Raw genomic sequence first — 19068 nt, 5'->3', positions numbered from 1 at the left:
AAGCCCACGGTTGTGGCACCTTTCCATGTCTGACAAGGAATCACGCTTTTAGCATTCTTTGACCATTTCATCCCACAAAAGAGGAAGAAAGTCCATCATTTGGATCCCAAAAGAACTTTGAGCTTTTAAATCCGTGTCAACGAGTTGGATGTTCAGCTCTTTGTGTGGTTTGCATGAGCAAGGACGGGTAAGGTAGTGCAGAAAATACCTATTTCAAAGTGCATAGTCCTTCTCCATCACATTCTGCCACGCGGTGGCTAAGAAGCAGCTCTTGGATGGCTTGAGAGCCCATTCCACCAGGGCGAAGGCAGCTTCCACTGCTTTGGCACATGCAGTGCCAATCCTAGACATCTGTCCGGCTGCAACCTGGGCGGCAGTTTCCACATTCACAAAGCAAGCACTCATGCCTTGATAGCCACGTATGTCAGGAAGGATATTTTACCCATTTGGCCTTGCAGGACCAAATGACCTGAGCTATTGCATGGACACACCACCCTGGAAGGTACTGCTTTGGTATCTTTTCACAAGTTGAGGAATCTGATTTTTAGAAGTATCCAACAGAAGAAATTACTTGCCTTTGGTAATGCTCTTTCCGGTGGAAACTCAATCTAATCTCAGATTCCTAACTGGCCTGCCCACCTCCCTGTTCTGTAGAGTGGACTCTTGTCTCCATCTTTAAAAGGTCACAATTTAGATATCTGCACACTGTAAAGCCTGATCAACCAATGGCTCCACATCCGACGGTGTGAACAGCGTTCAGAAAGAAACTGACAGCAGTGCACTGGTGACAGTTACACGTGGCTCAGGCATCACTTCCAGGGTCTGACTGATCGAGGCAGAGCCTCACAGCACCACTTACGGGTGCGCGAAGGAATTGCTATAAAAAAAAAAAATCCAGATCCAGTCCGGCAGTTGGGGCTTTTCACAAGGCGAGGAATCTGCGATTAGACTGAACATCCAGCAGAAATACCGTTACAGACGGAAAATATTTTTTTTGTTTCATAAAAAGCAAGCGCTTACTCGCACTAAACCCCTGCCTTCTGTTTTTTTTATATCAGCCACAAATGGCCACTCCGAGTGCCTACGGCTATTGATAGGAAATACAGACATTCAGACAGCTGTGGACATTCAGGATGGAAATGGACAGTAAGTGAATCAAAATACTGCTTGTTGTGTGTCTACTGTTTGTAAACCCAGCAGTAAAATTATGAAGCACCGTTTACTCCACAAAGTCTCCTTTACTGAGCATTACCTGTGCCCCTAAGCTTCCTGCTCCCTATGTGTGTGAGGCGACAGCTGTGTGTACATTTCTGCTATACTTCTCACTCTAAATACTTGTTTCAACATGCAATATATACCCATGTAAAGTTATAAAGTAAAAATACGGTTAGTGACCGATGATCCTAGTCGTGCATATAGCATATGTTTGCCATTGCCGTTTACATCTACTTCTAATGCTTCTATGATTAGCACATATAGTTAAAGGTACAATTTTGTGTTTTTAAAGATATAAAGTATTTGTGCCTCAAAGTGTTTCTTAATGCAGCACTTTAAAAATGAGTTTCTCATGCTTCACAAGAACTTTGAAAACCTTATGTATTACTGTCATAAACAAAGACTCTACCAGTCTTGTCTCCACTACCTGCCCAAGTCTTGCCCTCCGCCTGAGACACCCCCTCACCCTAACCCTCCACCTAGCCCTCCCCTACACCCTCCCCAGCCCCTTGCCAAAGTTTGTCCAACATTCACTACAACTTTCCTGAGGTATTGGTGTTCTAAATCTGTTCTAAAAGCTCAGACTTTCTTTGACGCATTGTCTGTTCTGTACAAATTGTTATTTCTTTAAGCATCAAGAACCATGAATGCATAAAATGGTCATGATTGAAGTGCCTTCTGATGGACTCTTTGTGGAATCATGTCACTCTGCCCAATTTCTCACACCAGTGACATTGGCTCCTTTGCACAGTCCTCTGCTTACCTCCCACCCTTTCCTCGCAAATATAAAAGTATCAATATATGGTCTGGTTAATTTTGGTACAAAAAATAGTGAGTGCTCTACAATCCCTGCCGCCCTTAAACCTATACAAAGCAGCTTCCAGGCTCACATTCTGCCGAACACATTTACTCCAGATACGTTAATGAGCCAATGAAGAAAATCTAATGCAGTCCCTAAATAATGTAAAACATGTTCTTATGAAAGCCAGCAAACTGATCCCCCTTCAGTAACTATTGCTGAAGCAAACTCTTCAACACCGTCTACACTTTGAAAATAAGCTACCTTTTTTACCTCTGGAGAGCTGTCTGTTCATTACCAACCCTTCAGACCTACATTGTGTTCATCCTTAACTCTGCCCTTTGTCAGATGATTCAATCTCTTCTCAGACCCAGGTACTCTATAGCAAAGTAAAACACCTGCTGTTTGTTAGTCTAAATAACCAGACCTTAAAGTATTTCTGATGGACACAACTAACCCCAGACTCTTCAGCTAATATCCCCAGGTGCCATACTGAATCTGGAGTATTTTGTAGGATTTCCATACCCCATGCAATGATATCCGTTCCATTCTTTCTGCACCTTTGTCGTGGATCTGGAGTTTCACTTCCTACTTTGTCTTCAGACTCCTCCTAACACTTTTCATAGTGTCCTAAAGAGCAATGTTCTGTTGGAGTCTTATCAAAGCCATGCCACAAATGCTGGAAGGGGGTGTCGGTCTCGGACCCCTCTACGAGGTGAGCCTTTGCTACCTGGGCTTTCAGCATGACCCGAAGTCCTGTGACAAGTGTTTTGTAATGCACCCAAAGGCGAGTGGATGCCGGCAGGCAAAGTTGTATGTCGCCAAAGAGGAGATCCTGCTCCTAGTCGAGGTCCTAGTCCGAGGTCCTATTCCTCGATCTCAACTGCTCCACTTCCTGCTCTGAGTCATGTTGTAAGTCCAAGTTCAAATACCATAAGACAGCGGAGCTAGGACACAACCCTATTCCACCACTCAGACACCATAGAGATGGTGTCCAAATGTAGTTCACTCTCCATCGAGGTCATCTGTTACGGAATAAATTCCTCAATCAGACCCTATGTACAAGAGTTTCACGGGTGGTCTTCGACAGATCGTGACCTTCAAAGAGGAAATGTTGAAGTTTTAAGTGAGCCTCCTGTCCACTCCAGACTTTCTCACCAAGCACCCTACTCCAAAGAGTTTTATTGTATAGCATTGCCAAGTAAGGTGGAACTTGAATATTTTCCAACCAATCCTCCAGCTATAGAATCCGAAAGTATTGATGCTGTTGGTAAACACATTCTTTCCTCTGCTGGCATGGCACTGCGCTTCATAAACAAGGTCTTTTGTCGGGCCTCTACACGCATGCTTTTTTGTAAATGGCCAGTAACATCTTGCAAGCAGTCCTGAAGGACCTTTAGGCCTCTTTGGCTCAGACAATACAAAACTGGGATGAGAAAGCAGAGTATGTTATCCCCACAAGTTTGGATGCCATGGACTGCGTTGGCTGACTGGGTGCTACCAGTGTTGTCCTCCATAGACCTACCTGGAGGATATCCACTAGTTTCTCCAGCGATGGACAGGCTTTGCTAATGAATATGCCATTTGATGGGTCTCTCCTTTATGGAGAGTAGGTGGGTTCCTCTTTGAAATTCTTTAAAGACGGCACATTCTTGAGACTGTTGACCCCATGCCAAACAATTTCCACACCAGTTTAGGAAATTGACAAGCTTTTCCAGGGCACTAGCATGTAAGCAGACATAGCCTTCCCAGCTGATAATGCAGCTGTCATTTTTGGGATGAGGACTCTGCAGGTTTGTCAGTCCTCAAACTCTCCTTCCCCTGCTACAACAGCCAGCAAACTGCTTGAGCTTGTATTTAGTGGCGCATGACTACCACCTTCCTGGGTTGGCAATCCATTACATCCAATTGAAGGGTCTGGCAAAGTGTTCATAGGGCTACGTTCTACCTTTTCTCTTTCCCACCAAATATTCCTCACACCATAATGAATTTCAGCAGACCATTTGCCAATCCTTTGTATGCCTGTTGCTCTATAAATGTGCCATAGAGAGGTTATCAGACTCTGAAAAAGACGAGGGTTGATACCCCCTCGCCTCGATGATTGCTGGCCTCAATCCGATCTTGGACCTCCAAACGTGTTCCTGTGGAGGAACAAATTAAAAATGCTCATATTGGCCCTGATCCTATCCGCTCTGATCTTGGGAAACTGGATAATGGCCTTGGACTTGAGGGACGCATATTTTCGCATCCCCGTCCAGCAGTCTGAGGAGTTACCTGCAGTTTAAGGTTGGCCACAAGCATTTTCAGGTTACTGTGCTTCACTTCTGCCTCATCTTTGTCCATTGCATGTTCACGAAAGTGATGGCAGTGATCTCTACCCATCTTTGGAGGTCAGGGGGCCATGTATCCCTGTACCTTAATGACTGGCTCCTGAAGGCAGCTTGTCAGTCAGTCAGGGCCAGATTGGGAACCAAAAGCAACTGGCAATTTTCTCGGACCGACCCCTGGGGAAGCACTGCCAGGCCCCGCAAGGCTGGAAATGTTTCCTTACTGCTTTTGTTACTGGAAACAGATATTGCAGCATTGCTGCAAAACCGGCCCCCGGTAAAACCGGCCACCACCGTTCCAGCCTTGTGGTACAGCCAGTCTGGCCCTGCTGTCAGTCATGTACCACTTCAGGGTGATGGTGGATCTTTGATATCATTCAATTCCACCATAAATTTGCCAAAGTTCCACCTGATTCCCTTGCATAGGCTTTCATTCATTGGGGTAATCTTGGACACAGTGGAGTTCAGGGCTTTCCTCCTCCGCAACGAGTCCTGGACATTCAGGCTGTTTCAGGCTTAATCCGGGTGAGGCTGGCTCTGACCTCCTCGGCCTCCTAGCCATGTCCATCCTCCTTGTCAACTATTCAAGGTGGCACATGCAAGCCCCTCAGAAGAACCTGAAATACTAGTGGGCCCAGGATGAAGAGGGCCTTGCCAACGCTATTTAGATCTGCAGTGGTGGCTGACCAAACAGTTTGTTCTGTGGCACAACATTTTTCCCCACCCGAAGCAGACAGTGGTGATGGACACATCACTGCCAGATTGGGAGATCACCTGTGGAAGGTGGAGATTAAGAGGACTCTGGTCCCCACATCCTATAACTGGAGCTGTGGACCTTTTGTCTGGCTCCGACGGCCTTCCTGCCATCCATCAAGAGGAAGCTGGTACATGTTCTCACAGACAGCACCACCACCATGTGGTACTGCAACAGGCCGAACTATGTGGATTGCTGGGTCCTGTATCAGGAGACTTTTCATTGCTGGAAATAGTTGGATCCCCAGGGCATCTTTCTGGATGCCAGCCACCTGGCACGGTCCCCGAATGAGAGAGCTGATGAACTGAGCAAGCGCAGTCTGGCAGACCACGAGTGGTATCTGCATCCCGGGGTGACGCAGGGCACCTTTCACCATTGGTGGTGAACTCTGGCTAGATAGTTTCCCCACCATCCAGATGGGCTCTGTAAACAATTCTGTGCTTTGGAGTTTCTGCATGGGCCAAGTGCCGCGTTCCAGCTGGAATGGAACAAGGGTCACCCGTCTACTTTTCAGCCACTACCTCTCCTGCCAAGTCATCCTGGTGGCCCCAGATTGGGCTAGTTACGTGTTGTACCAGGAACTTCAGGTTGTGGGTGTCTGACATCCCTCCATTGAGGCTAACAATTCGAGAGAATATCCTATCTCCGCTTTAGGTCCTTCACCCAAATCTACGCAATTTACACTTCCATACATGGAGGTTGAGAGGTGGCAATTGTCTGTGTTCTATTTGCTGCCTGATGTCATCCTCCCTGCCAGATGCCCCTCCATGAAATCCATTGATGCTGGACGCTGGGGCACATTTGTAACTTGGTGTCGCGTCCCAAACACCAACCGTTTACAGGCAAAGCCATTGAACGTTCTTTTGTTTTGGCTTTATCCCAGGAAGGCCATGCAAGGGGCACTGTTGAAGGTTATTTATCTGCTGTTTCTTTCATATTTGTGGAACAATCATTTTTATTTAAATAACCTATTGTGATGAGATTAAAGGCTTGACGCATGTTCCCTCCCAATCGGTTTGTTATGCCACAATGGGACCTCAACTCTGTTTTAACATTCATGTGTACACCCTTTGAGCCTATGCTTAGATGTTTACTGTGTCTTCTGAACTTGAAGATTGTTTTCCTCATTGTTAATGTCGGTTTTTCACTTGAGTGAACTGGAGGCATTCTGTGCACGCATCTTACACCATGTTTTTTCCTAGACAAATGGGTGCTGTGGATGTGTGCTGCCTTCTTACCAAAGTTGTGACTCCCTTCCACATCGGGCAATCCCTCACTCTACCAGAGTTGTTTATCCACCACCCCTCGAACAAGTAGACACTCGATTGGTTGGACTCAAATGATTTAAAATTTTACATAGATCATATCAAGGACGTTAGAATAGACAATTACCTCTTTGTGGGGTTCCCTGAAGGAAAGAAGCAGAAGGTGGTGTAGAAGAGGACCTTTTCGAAGTGAATAATCCTCTGCATTAAGATCCACTACGACTGGCCGAGAAGCTGCCTCTGGAGTGTCAGAGAACCCATTTCACAAGTGCTAAGGCAGCTACCACTGTGTTCCTGCACAGAGTGCCTTTCCTTGACATCTGCCAAGCATCAGCTTGGTTGTCAGTGAATATGTTCTCGAACCACCACTGCCTTGACAGCCAGATTCAGTGGGAAGACCACTTTGCCCACTCAGTTCTGCAAGACATTTTGGCGTCAGCCCACTCAGCAGACCTTCAATATTGGGGTGGTACTGCTTTGATAGCTATTCGAAGCTGAGAAATCTGTGATAAGAAGTTTCCTTCAGAAGATCAATTTACTTACCTTTTGTAACTATCTGTTCGAGGCATGTGGGCTGCTGAATTCATATCTGTGCATAGATCGCCGCCTAGTGTTGGGTCCGGACGTTTGCACGTTGTTGTCCTGGAAGAGTCTTCGAAGTATCCTGGGATAGGTGACTCCTCCCCTGGACTACAGTGCGCATGGGCATCCTCTCCATCCTCAGATTGTTTTTTTCCGCCATTGGGTTCGGATGTGTTATCTTGACTCAAGTTAGGAAAACCTGTTTTCAGGCCAAAAGGCCTTTAGCTCGCGTCGGTACTGTTATCGATCGGTATCGATAGTAGCTTTGTTAGTTTACTAACTTCTAGAACAAACTTTCGCATCTTACCCGACCGTCGATTCGACATCAGCGATGGAATCGAGGACGCCATTCAAGAGGTGTCCGGTATGCAATGCGAAATACCCCCACGTCGATGTCCATCCGGTGTGCAACAAATGCCTTTCACCGGATCACGACGAATCTACATGCATGGCCTGTGCCAGATTTCGATCCAAGAAGACTCTACGGAATCGACGAGCGGCGAGACTCGAGGCGCAGCAAGCGGCACCGGCCCCGGCCGACATCTTCAACGCCGAGACCGAAGATGTCGAAGAAGTGGAGAACCTACCCTCCAGTCCCGTTTCCGAACATGACTCCGGATCGGAAGACGTCGACGAAACACTCTTTCACAAAGATGAAGACGACACCGAGGTAGGAGACTACAATGAGGCCTTAGGGGCCGAAGAGAGTAGCTCCGGTGACGAGCAAGGCCTACCAGTTCAGACTGAAGAAAGCCCAGTGCAACAGTCTATGGCTCCGGTCGAGGGATCGCCTTCGGGCCTTACCCAAGACCTATCCCGCAGTTCTTCGGCCCCGCCCTCGGGCCCGGCCTCGGACATTCAGCGGCAGCCATTAATGCCCAAAATGGCTGTTTTCCCTTCTTTAAAACCGAAACCGAAAGCTGTATTGGTTCACTTGAAACCGAAACCGAAAGTGGCGCTGGTCGGATCGAGGCCCTCCACACCTTCGACGCCAGCAAAACACATCGGCACCGAGCGCACCAAACGAGACTTCGGTGCCGAACTCGAAGCGGCCGACGTCGGAGTCTACATAAGGAAGAAGGCCTTCGGTTCCACCAGACCTGCTCGGCTCCCGGCACCGACGCAATCGACTCCGACGGTCAAACAGCCTGCTGCGTCTCACACCGCTTCCACGGCGACATCTAAGCCACAATCATCGAAGAAGTCGACGGCCACTCCCGCCCCTCGACTCGATGACCCTCCGGCGCCGAAAAAATCCACGACCGCCTCAACAGAACCGGTCGGTGCGAAAGACTCTAGGGCGCTCCAGACGCGACCCATTGCTGCGCAAAGCACCAAAAAGAAAATGGTCCCCCAGGACACGTCGGGCTCCGAGCCAATTAAAGCTCCAGCAGCCTCTTCGACACCAGCCAACATCACTTTTGGCCTGCCACCATCCACGGCCCCGAAAATGTTCCAAATCAGGACACGGGTGACCCATACCACGATCACGCCTGCCGAACACTCTGCGGAGACGTCTCCATCGCATATAATCGACGCCGACACCGGCAGGATGATTATCCACAAACGGAGAATAACTTCGGAGCCGGCTTTGGACTCCTTCAGGATTCCGCTCAAAAGAAAGCTGCCTGTGGCTTCAGAACCAGTTCTTTACGAACCTTTCCACTCACCCTACCAGGATCCACAATCATTCTCTCCCACACACTCCGACACGGATGCGTTGGGGGACTACATGGGTGACCAAGTCCCCTACCCCGGAGACATGGACCCTGACGGCCAACAGGACCCTGATCAAACTTGGGATGACCCTGTGGACCCAAGTGCACCTATGGATGCGCAAGACCCGCAACTCTATGGAGCAAAAACATCTCCCACAGAGGACACGGCAGCGTTCAACGCTTTAATTGAACGTGCTGCGACCAATCATGGGGTGCAACTTCACTCGGACACCGTCGAGGACGACTTTCTTATGGATACTTTTGCATCCTCAGAAAGAAATATAAAAACTCTACCCATGTTGAAGGGTGTCCTCAAACCAGCAAAGGACATCTTCAAAGAACCCACCAGGGCAAGAGTGATAAACCCCAGGATCGACAAAAAATACAGATCAGCGCCTGGGGACCCTACTTACATCAGAGGCCAATTACCTCTGGATTCCATTGTCGTTGCGAATGCTCGCAAGAGGGCACACTCACAAACAGGTGACGCTCCTCTCCCGGACAAAGAGTCCAAGGTGTTAGAGACCTCTGGCAAACGGGTTGCCGCCCAGGCAGCCAACATATGGCGCATTGCCAATACTCAAGCACTCCTCGCTCGCTACGATAGAGCGCACTACGACACATTAGAGCAGCTAATCCAACATCTCCCTGACCAATTCAGAGAAGGTGCAGAGATCCTCATCAGGGAGGGACAGCTCCTCACAAACGCATCCATCAAGTGCGCGCTGGATGCCGCAGACACAGCTGCCAGGGCCATAAACACTAGCGTCATGCTGCGACGACATGCCTGGTTACGAATCTCCGGATTCAAACCTGAGGTGCAAAACAACATACTCAACCAGCCTGTCAACCCCGACTATTTATTCGGCCCGGAGGTTGACACCACCCTAGAGAAAATAAAGAAGGACGCGGACACTGCAAAGTCCATGGGGGCTCTCCAGACTCAGTCCTTTCGGAGCGGCTCCTTTCGTCGCCCCGGAAATAGAGGAGCAGGTAGAGGACAGGGGTAACAGCAAACATACAACAAGAGCAATACACAAACCACCTACGATAAAAACACCCGGGGTGGATATCGTGGCTCCAGTACAAAGGGCAGAGGACGCGGCTACGGCAACACCAGGTCCTCCCCCAAGAACAAGCAGTGACGCCCTCTCCCTTCCTCCCGACCACATAACACCTGTCGGGGGAAGGCTACAAAGGTTCCTGTCCATGTGGAACTCCATCACCACGGGCAGGTGGGTCAAAGATATTGTCAAATACGGTTACTGTCTAGAACTAACCTCCACTCCACCCACAATACCTCCAAAAAACCGTCCTATGTCCTCAGAGCACTTAACGCTCTTACAGCAGGAGGTGCAAAGCATGCTTCTAAAAGGCGCAATAGAGGTCGTACCCGTCCACGAGCAAGGTACGGGGGAGTACTCCCTGTACTTTTTTAATACCGAAGAAGGACGGGTCACTCAGACCTATATTAGACCTGAGACCCCTAAACAGATACATTCTTTCCGAGCATTTTCACATGCTCACTCTCCAGCAAGTCCTCCCGCTGCTCAAGCAGGGAGACTTTCTAGCCACACTGGACCTCAAGGATGCGTATTTCCACATACCCATTCACCCATCACACAAAAAATACCTCAGGTTCACTGTTCAAGGACAGCACTACCAATTCAGAGTCCTTCCCTTCGGCGTGACAACGGCACCAAGGGTGTTTACAAAGTGCCTAGCTACTGTGGCGGCACATCTACGGAGGCAGCACATACACTTCTACCCTTACCTGGACGACTGGCTCGTTCAAGCGAAGTCAGCCCAGCAATGTGCCAGCCACATGTCCCGCACCATTCACCTCCTTCACAGTCTGGGGTTCTTACTAAATTACCCAAAATCCCATCTCCAGCCCGCACACGTACAGCAGTACCTAGGTGCGACTATAGACACTCTGGCAGCCACAGCTCAGCCAAATTTAGTGAGAATCAACAGCATGCAAATGCTGATTTCCAAGTTCAAACCACAACACTCCCTGCCCGCGCGAGTGTTCATGCAGTTGATAGGCATGATGGCCTCCTGCATCTTCATAGTCCCACACGCGAGACTACATATGCGCCCGCTTCAGGAGTGCTTAGCACGTCAGTGGAATCAGGCTCAAGGACAGTTGAAAGACCTAGTGTTGGTGAGCGGTCGGGCATACAACTCTCTGCATTGGTGGAATCCACAAAACCTTTGCAAGGGCCGACCGTTCCAAGAGCCTGTCCCACAGATAATACTGACGGCGGACGCGTCTCTCCAGGGATGGGGAGCTCATGTACTCCATTACACAGTGCAGGGACTATGGACACAACAACAAAAGAAGATGCACATCAACCTTCTAGAGCTGATGGCAATCTTCCTCGCTATGAAAGCATTCAAAGTACACTTGTGCAACAAAGTCGTGTTGATCCGGACGGACAACATGACTGCCATGTACTACATACAGAAGCAGGGAGGAACACACTCTCCACAGTTGTCTCATCTGGCTCAGAGCATGTGGAAGTGGGCCATTCAGAGGCACATGTTCCTCATGGCAGAACACCTCCCCGGCAAAGACAACCAGATGGCGGATCTGCTCAGCAGACACAGCCACCAGATGCACGAGTGGGAGTTACACCCATCAGTACTCCAACCGTACTTCCAGCAGTGGGGTCATCCAGAGATAGACCTATTCGCGACAAGCGAAAACGCAAAATGCCAAAGCTTTGCCGCCAGGTTCCCACATCCGCAGTCGCAGGGCAATGCGATATGGATGAACTGGTCCGGCAGATTTGCGTACGCTTTTCCCCCAGCACCACTGATACCGCTGGTGGCACGCAAACTGCGTCAACACTCACTGACGCTCGTCCTGGTTGCTCCAACGTGGGCACGCCAGCCGTGGTACACCACCTTTCTCGAACTTTCCGTGGTGCCGCATCAAAGGCTGCGGATCAAACCCGAGCATTTGACGCAGAACCATGGAGAGATTCAGCACCCAGATCCGCAACAGCTGAACCTGGCAATCTGGCTCCTGAAGTCCTAGAGTTTGGCTACCTCAACCTGCCACCTGACTGTATGGACATCATTAAGGAGGCCAGGCGACCCACTACCAGAGCTTGCTATGCAGCCAAATGGAAGAGGTTCCTCATTTATTGCAATAATAATGACATTAACCCGCTAGACGCATCCATCCAAAACATTATTTATTACCTATTACACCTATACCGATGCAATCTGGCGTACACCTCTATACGTGTCCATTTGACCGCAATATCAGCCTATCTGCAGACCAGGCAGCACCTCTCTCTATTCAGAGTGCCTGCCATCAAAGCATTCTTGGAAGGACTCAAACGAGTCATTCCACCAAGCCACCCACCGGCTCCGATGTGGAACCTCAACTTGGTCCTCACACACCTGATGGGTCCACCCTTTGAACCTCTACACTCATGCGAGATTCAATTCCTTACCTGGAAAGTAGCTTTCCTAGTATCGATCACTTCTTTGAGGAGAGTTAGTGAACTCCAGGCACTAACCGTTCAAGAGCCATTTATACAGGTTCACGCCAACAGGGTCGTACTACGTACCAACCCCAAATTCATGCCAAAGGTGGTATCGCAGTTCCACATGAATCAAACCATTGAACTGCCCGTTTTCTTCCAAAACCCACAAACTGTCGCAGAAAGGGCACTCCACACACTAGATGTCAAAAGGGCCCTCATGTATTATATCGACAGGACCAAACCCTTTAGGAAAACACAACAACTTTTCGTTGCCTTTGCCCCACACCACAAAGGTAACGCTATCTCCAAAGCAGGAATAGCCAGATGGATCGTTAAATGTATCCAAATTTGCTATCAAAAGGCTAAACGTACTTTAACGATTCCCCCACGAGCCCACTCAACACGTAAGTTAGGGGCCTCAATGGCTTTCCTAGGAAACATTCCTTTGCATGACATATGTAGAGCAGCCACCTGGTCCACTACACATACATTTACCAAACACTATTGTGTAGATGTGCAATCAAAACAGCAGGCAGCTGTAGGACAGGCTGTTCTCAAAACTCTTTTTCAGACCGCTGCAGCTGGCACTGGTAGCCGCCGCTAATAAGAGGGCACTGCTATATATTCTATGCACAGATATGAATTCAGCAGCCCACATGCCTCGAACTGAATATGCTACTTACCAGTATGCATCTGTTCTTGGCATGTAGGGCTGCTGACATTCATATCGCCCTCCCTCCTCCCCGGCGCCTGTAGCAGCTGCAGCTCTCAGAATTACTGTAAGCATGGTCATCACTTTCTAAATCTACTCCATCACTGCCACAATGGCGAAAAACAATCTGAGGATGGAGAGGATGCCCATGCGCACTGTAGTCCAGGGGAGGAGTCACCTATCCCAGGATACTTCGAAGACTCTTCCAGGACAACAACGTGCAAACATCCGGACCCAACACTAGGCGGCGATCTATGCACAGATATGAATGTCAGCAGCCCTACATGCCAAGAACAGATGCATACTGGTAAGTAGCATATTCATTCTGGTGGATGCTCTTATCTAACTACAGATTCCACACTGCCATTTTCTGTTTTGTGACGTGAGCTCTTTTAACATCCAAAGCGGTCCCAAGTTAGTACACGGGACACTGTAACCTGCAATTGTTTATGTTCCCTGTCTGAGGATTGCAAAATGTAAGAGATCAAAAACTTTCCAGCATTCAGGGCAGGCCCTTGAATGTGTCTCCGCTGTTACTTCTGTGGCAGAATAGAGCCAACGCAGAGCTGCACAGTCCAACTTAGCTGCGTGCAGAAGCACTGCAACAAACTTCTCTGAATCCAGTCTGGTGCATGGAGGGGATATTCTTAAGGTGAGGAACCTGCAGTTAAATAGAGTATTCACCAGTAAGAGCATTATTGAAGTTAGTAACCTGCCCAATTCAGACAACTCAGCATTTATAGGTCATTTAGCATACGACCTTTCATTTTCCCTCCAGTTTTTTTTCTTTTCTCGATGGGTGTTGATGGTTGACTTCTCTCACCCATGCCTCACATCCAACTCTACGACTGAGTGCCCTTCATCTTGTGGTGTTACTCTGCCCCTTGCTGTTTCTATCTTCAGTCTCCTTGGCAGCGCTCCTCCTGTACAGCCACTGGGCATGTTGCTCTTTTATGCCGAAATCACCACCTCTGTTGGATCAACTGATAAGTCCCCACTTTTTGCCTGGTTTTGATGTGGTTTCAATCGTAGTGCACAGGGTCCCAGCCAACCAGGTCCCCTGTGCCAGTGCTTCTTCCCTAAAATCTATCTGCAATTGGTAGTTCTACCCCCTGTAAGTACCTAGTAAGTGGTACCCTATGGACCTATGGTCTGGGAGCTGAAGAGGGTCCCCTGGGGACCCCCCCCCCCCCCCCCCACTAGGACCATGCAACTGGCCTTGCAGCTGGCATTCCCCTGTGAGGTGAAAAACGACAGTTGACATGGCACCTTGTCTGGGAGTCATGCTAGCCAGCACTGCCTGTAGGTATAGGTAAATCACCCCTCTAGCAGGCCTTCCAGTCCTAAGGCAGGGTACACTATACCCCAGGAGAGGACATATCTGAAAGAGTTGATATGCCCCTACAATACTTAAGTCGATTCTTAAATATTGTAAGTGCCAGGGAAGCCATGAAGAGTACATGGGCTGAAAACTCGACATCTCTAGTTCCCCAACATCCCGATTGCTTACTGAAACCAAGAGTGTTTGGTAATAAATGACTCCTTGGAATAAATCCACACTCTGCCAGTGTGAGATTTATTAAATAATATGCTCAGAAGGGAGGTGCCCACTGAAAACCTACCAACCCTGGTGTGGTCTCTGACTGGCTTTTAGCAGTCTGCCACACAAAGACCAGTTTCTGGACCCCTGGGTAGAGAGGTTCCGCTCTCTGGGCCAGAAACCATGCACATCCTGGGCAGAGATGTCTCACCACCTCCCCCAGGATGAGCCAGTGCTCAAAGGAGAAGCTTCAAAGACCTGCCGCCTTTGCAATGCGACCCCAGCCTCTGCATCTAGCTGCAGATAGCAGCCCATAGTTTACAACACCACTTTGCGTGGGAAAAACTTAGGAGATGTGCCCACCTCTGCCAACTCCACCCCTTATGGTGGGGGAGGCAAGTTGAAGTCCATCTTTCAGTCTCCGCCATCTTGAAGATGGGGAGACTCTTCCAGTCAAGGCTAGGTCTATGCCCCCTCCCTCAAGAGGGTGGCATAATTGAGGGTGTAGTCACCCCAGGTAAGGTGCCCATTGGCCCTACCTGCTGAGCCCCTAAAACGCCCCTCAATCTAGTATTTAGGTGGCGCCCACAGACGTGGAAATCAGATCTGCGAGACAAACTAAGAAAGATGACATCCCGGCAGAGAAGACTGAATAAAACGACTGCCTTGGTCCCAGCCCTTCCAGCCTGTCTCCAGCTTTGACGACCCTGCGACCTGCCTTTCAGCCAGCGACCTCTAAAAACCCTGGGAGGACTGCTGCCCTCGAAAGACTCCAATCTCCCGAGGATCCAGACGTATCTGCGTCTCCCGCCCACTCTGCACCAGACAACCAGGTCCTGAATGCGAGTGGCCCTCCTGCCCAGTGAAGTCGCCCTGGCGACCCGGACCCCGAATCCTGCATTGGCAGACCTCTCCTGACCTTACCGACTGCGCCTGCAGTGCAAACCTGAAGGGTCTCCCTCACTGCGACCAGCCCGGTAAGAAGAAATCAGTCTTAAGGCACTCCTGCACCTGCAGCCCCTGGGCTTTGAGGAGCCTGACCACTAGTGCCCCCCAACTTAACTCTGCTGTCAGAGGTTTTCTGGCTGCGCCCCCTGGTTCAACACCTGAAGCCTGTTTCTCAAAAGAAGAATCTCCATTGAAATGAGTTTGGCTCCCAACATCAAATGTGCATCACATTGGCTGCCCCTGTGCTGCTGCTGGTGTATGTTTCGTGCTGCTTTGTTGCCCACCATGCTTGTTCTAACCCCCAAAGCTTGGCCCCTTCAAACAATTTACTGACCTGCAAGCAGTGTAGCGTTGAAATGCATTGGGCAGAACTCCAAATTTGACCATTGCACCGGCCGCCCGTGGTGCAGTTTCGGTAATCACCTGACCCTTGCCCCTTGTTGACCTTTGGGCCAAAAGACTGGAATTGTAAGTGTTGTTCTTACCTGTTAAACCGCATTATAGTTTTCCTCCATAGGAGAACATTGAACTGTTCAGAAAGTGTCGACTTTTTAAAGTGAAAAGTATTTTTAGTTAAAAACGTACTTGCGTTATTGCGAAGATCTTGGTCTTCAAATAAAATACAAACCAAGCTTATTTTGATAAAATTGGTGTGGATTCCCTTTTTGAGTTCTATTTCACTTATTGATCAATGTTGTGCAATAAATGTCTTACATTCCTCTGTGTTAGGCCTAAGGCTGCTCCCCCACTCTACCATAAATAGAGCACTTAGGGTTTTACATTGAGCTCTGTACAATTTTTGGGAACTCCTGGACTCTGTGCACGGTATGACCCCCTAGGCTATCCCAAATCCAGAGCCAGCTTCCTACATAAGTGGTGGAGTTTGTTTGCTCTCCCTTGTGATCCTCTGGTTTTCAGTCTCCTCCTTGTCACCCTGCTCTTCAAGGTCTGGCCTGGTGTCCCTCTGCCTTCTTACTCTGAAGAAACGCTTCGTTGTTGATCACCCGGTCTTTAATAGAGCTAGAGGAGAGGCTGGACCTGCTGGTCTTTCTTCCTAATAGTTTTTTCTGGTGGTAGGTGTGTTCTATTTTTTGGTTTAAAGGCTTAGCCCATTGACTAGAGTGCTTTTAAGCCAAGGTATGTACTGAATTTCAGAAACATTAAAACGCTAGAAAGAAGCATCAAGATGGTAAGATTTTACTGTAAGCATCTGCAGCTTCCTTGCTGGTTTATTCAGGCAGTTTTAGATTGTCGTCCAGACTCCAGAGAAGAGAAATATGGCAATGGTTGAGTGGAGTGCGTGAAGACGAGGAGGAATAAATGTGGTTTGGGGTGCGTGGATTCACCTTTCAGGTTGAGGACGATGTCCTGTAGTTTTGATCTATTTCTAATGTGTGCCATTGTCGAGCAAAGGTGACTTGGTACTAGGTGGTTTCTTCCCAGTTTAAGATTATTTTGCCCCCTTCCTTTCAGTGCTGAGGCAGCTCAGCCTTTTAATATTGTAAAAAGTTCCCTTTAATAATAGTCCATGTTTGTGAAATAATTATAGGGGATATTTTTAAAGCGAGCTCTGCCCTGTTGTTATTCTTCACACATTAAAAGGACATGTCTTCTAACAAACCAGTCCATAAATGCAACAAGAGTTGTGATTGGCCTATGTTCCTCTTTGTGAAAATGCTTTGCAAGTACTTCCTACTTACAATTCCTGCTGTAATATGTATTGAGTCAATGTACCTAGAATGTGTTCTTAACTTTCAGGTTTTTATCATGTTTCTAATACAAACCTTTCACGTAATTTTAAACAATCTTGTTTCTAATCTTTTAGTGTGACTGTGAGTCATGTAAACCTATGTAATTTTACCTACATTTAAAGGCCTGCAGTGGTGTAGCTACCACCAGCTATTTAATTTCAGAGCTGTTCTTATGAGTCTTCTAATTTGGAGATCTGTATTGGTCCTGGTCTGTCAGTCACTTTTGCAGTGAGCCTGTGATCCTCTATAAAATCCTGATGTACTTCTCTGGGTCTTGTGCTTCACAGGACTCCACTGATGCTGTCCGTTCTGAATGGACACACAGACTGCGTGTACTCGCTGCTTAACAAGGGCGCCAACGTCGATGCCAAAGACAAATGGGGAAGGACGGCATTGCACAGAGGGGTAAGCAGGATGGTTTCTCGATTTCACTTAACCATCTTCTGAATGTCTGATTATTTGATTGGTTAAGAATCCTTCGTAATCTAGTTATGACACAGTTCACAATCAAGGATTTTAACCCTCGCTATATGCTGAATGTTGCCCTCCATTCTGGCATCCCGTGACTCCAGCGTCACTAGCCACTTAGTTATTAGTCACTACCAGAAAGAAAACTATGAATTAAGTGTATAATATATGTTAATGAACAAAACATCAGACGTTAAAGGAGGTTTGTTGAATGCCATAGAAACTACTTTATTCCGGAGTGTATATTTTAACTGTTAGAGGCAGTGTTTTCCAAGGAACATGGTTTAAAAAAACAATCTGCTATATTGGTTTCCACAGTGTGTTTGTAGACATCTCACAAGTAATTCTCTAGTCTCATCGGGAGGTAATCTGGAGATCTATGGGCATCCTTGGAGCCTTTCCGTATCCTCCCAGAGGTGAATGGTTGCCCTGGGATAAGTCCAGACATCTGGACATTCCTTGCGTCCTTCCTTAGTCTCCCAGAGATGGAGTGGCTCACTAGTGCTAGGTCAGGGTGTTAATGGATATCCCTTGAGCTCTTCCTAGTCTCCCAAAGAAGGTCACTGAGCCAAAGTCCCTTGATCCTAAGGCACCACTAGAGCATGTCTCCAATCACCCAGGTAACTAGGGAGGGTACAGGGATCTGCGGACATCAGTTGACTTCTTCTGTAGTCTCAGCGATGAATGGGCACACACCCGAAGGGTCCAGTGATCTTTGAATACCTGTAGAGATGTTCCTTATTTTCCCAGAGATGGAGGACTTCACTTGAGTATGGTCCAGAGATTTCTTGCAGCCACGCCTCAAGCTGTTCTCTAATCCCCAAGTAGAAAGCAGCTCCATGCACATCCTAAATAAATTGATTCTTTCACAGGCTGTGACCGGACACGAGGAGTGTGTGGAAGCCTTGCTTCAGCATGGTGCCAAGACCCTACTGCGGGACTGTAGGGGGCGAACGCCCATGCACCTGGCAGCTGCCTGCGGACATATAGGTGTGCTTGGAGCACTTCTGCAGACATCTTCGACCGATAGCGTTCCTGCAGTAATGGACAATCTTGGTTATACAGCACTCCATTGGGCCTGTTATAATGGTAAGTGTAATGGACCACTGTGCACCTGAATAGGTGATAGCTCTGTTTGTAGAATTCATTTACCTGGGAAAGTGCAGATAATGCTCATGTATCATCCAATGTACATATAACAGAAGGGTTAAAAACCGAGCATGTCCACATGTAGGGAAGCATCCTCGTGTGTTTAGAAAAACGCATGTTCTGACTTGCCTAGAAGAGATGGTACATACTCCTCTCCTTTACCAACTAAAGCCTAATGACCATTACATCTTACTTGAAATGTCCTTCTATAACTACAAGTTACTTTGCTTTCCAAACAAGCTTGGAATTGATGGAGAATTATCAAAAGTCTGCTTTCACATGCAAATTTGATCTCTTCTTGAGAGAATGGATTAGGGAAAGACAAGAAAATAAACAC

The 19068-nt window shown here is 48.1% G+C and overlaps 1 protein-coding gene across 4 annotated transcripts in view; it reads left to right on the top strand.

The window, feature by feature from the left end:
- ANKRD28 (ankyrin repeat domain 28) overlaps positions 1-19068 on the top strand; it is a 783346-nt gene that overhangs the window by 672258 nt on the left and 92020 nt on the right. For all 4 annotated transcript variants that reach the window (XM_085630427.1, XM_085630426.1, XM_085630428.1 and 1 more), the window contains exons 19-21: positions 1059-1146; positions 17402-17519; positions 18455-18671. In XM_085630427.1, coding sequence (XP_085486553.1) covers positions 1059-1146; positions 17402-17519; positions 18455-18671 — 423 coding nt within the window. The remainder of the gene's footprint in view (positions 1-1058; positions 1147-17401; positions 17520-18454; positions 18672-19068) is intronic.

The sequence above is a fragment of the Triturus cristatus genome, chromosome 10, assembly GCF_964204655.1.
Source record: "Triturus cristatus chromosome 10, aTriCri1.1, whole genome shotgun sequence".
In the NCBI taxonomy this organism is placed as follows: Eukaryota; Metazoa; Chordata; class Amphibia; order Caudata; family Salamandridae; genus Triturus; species Triturus cristatus.
This window is presented reverse-complemented; position numbering and strand designations above follow the sequence as displayed.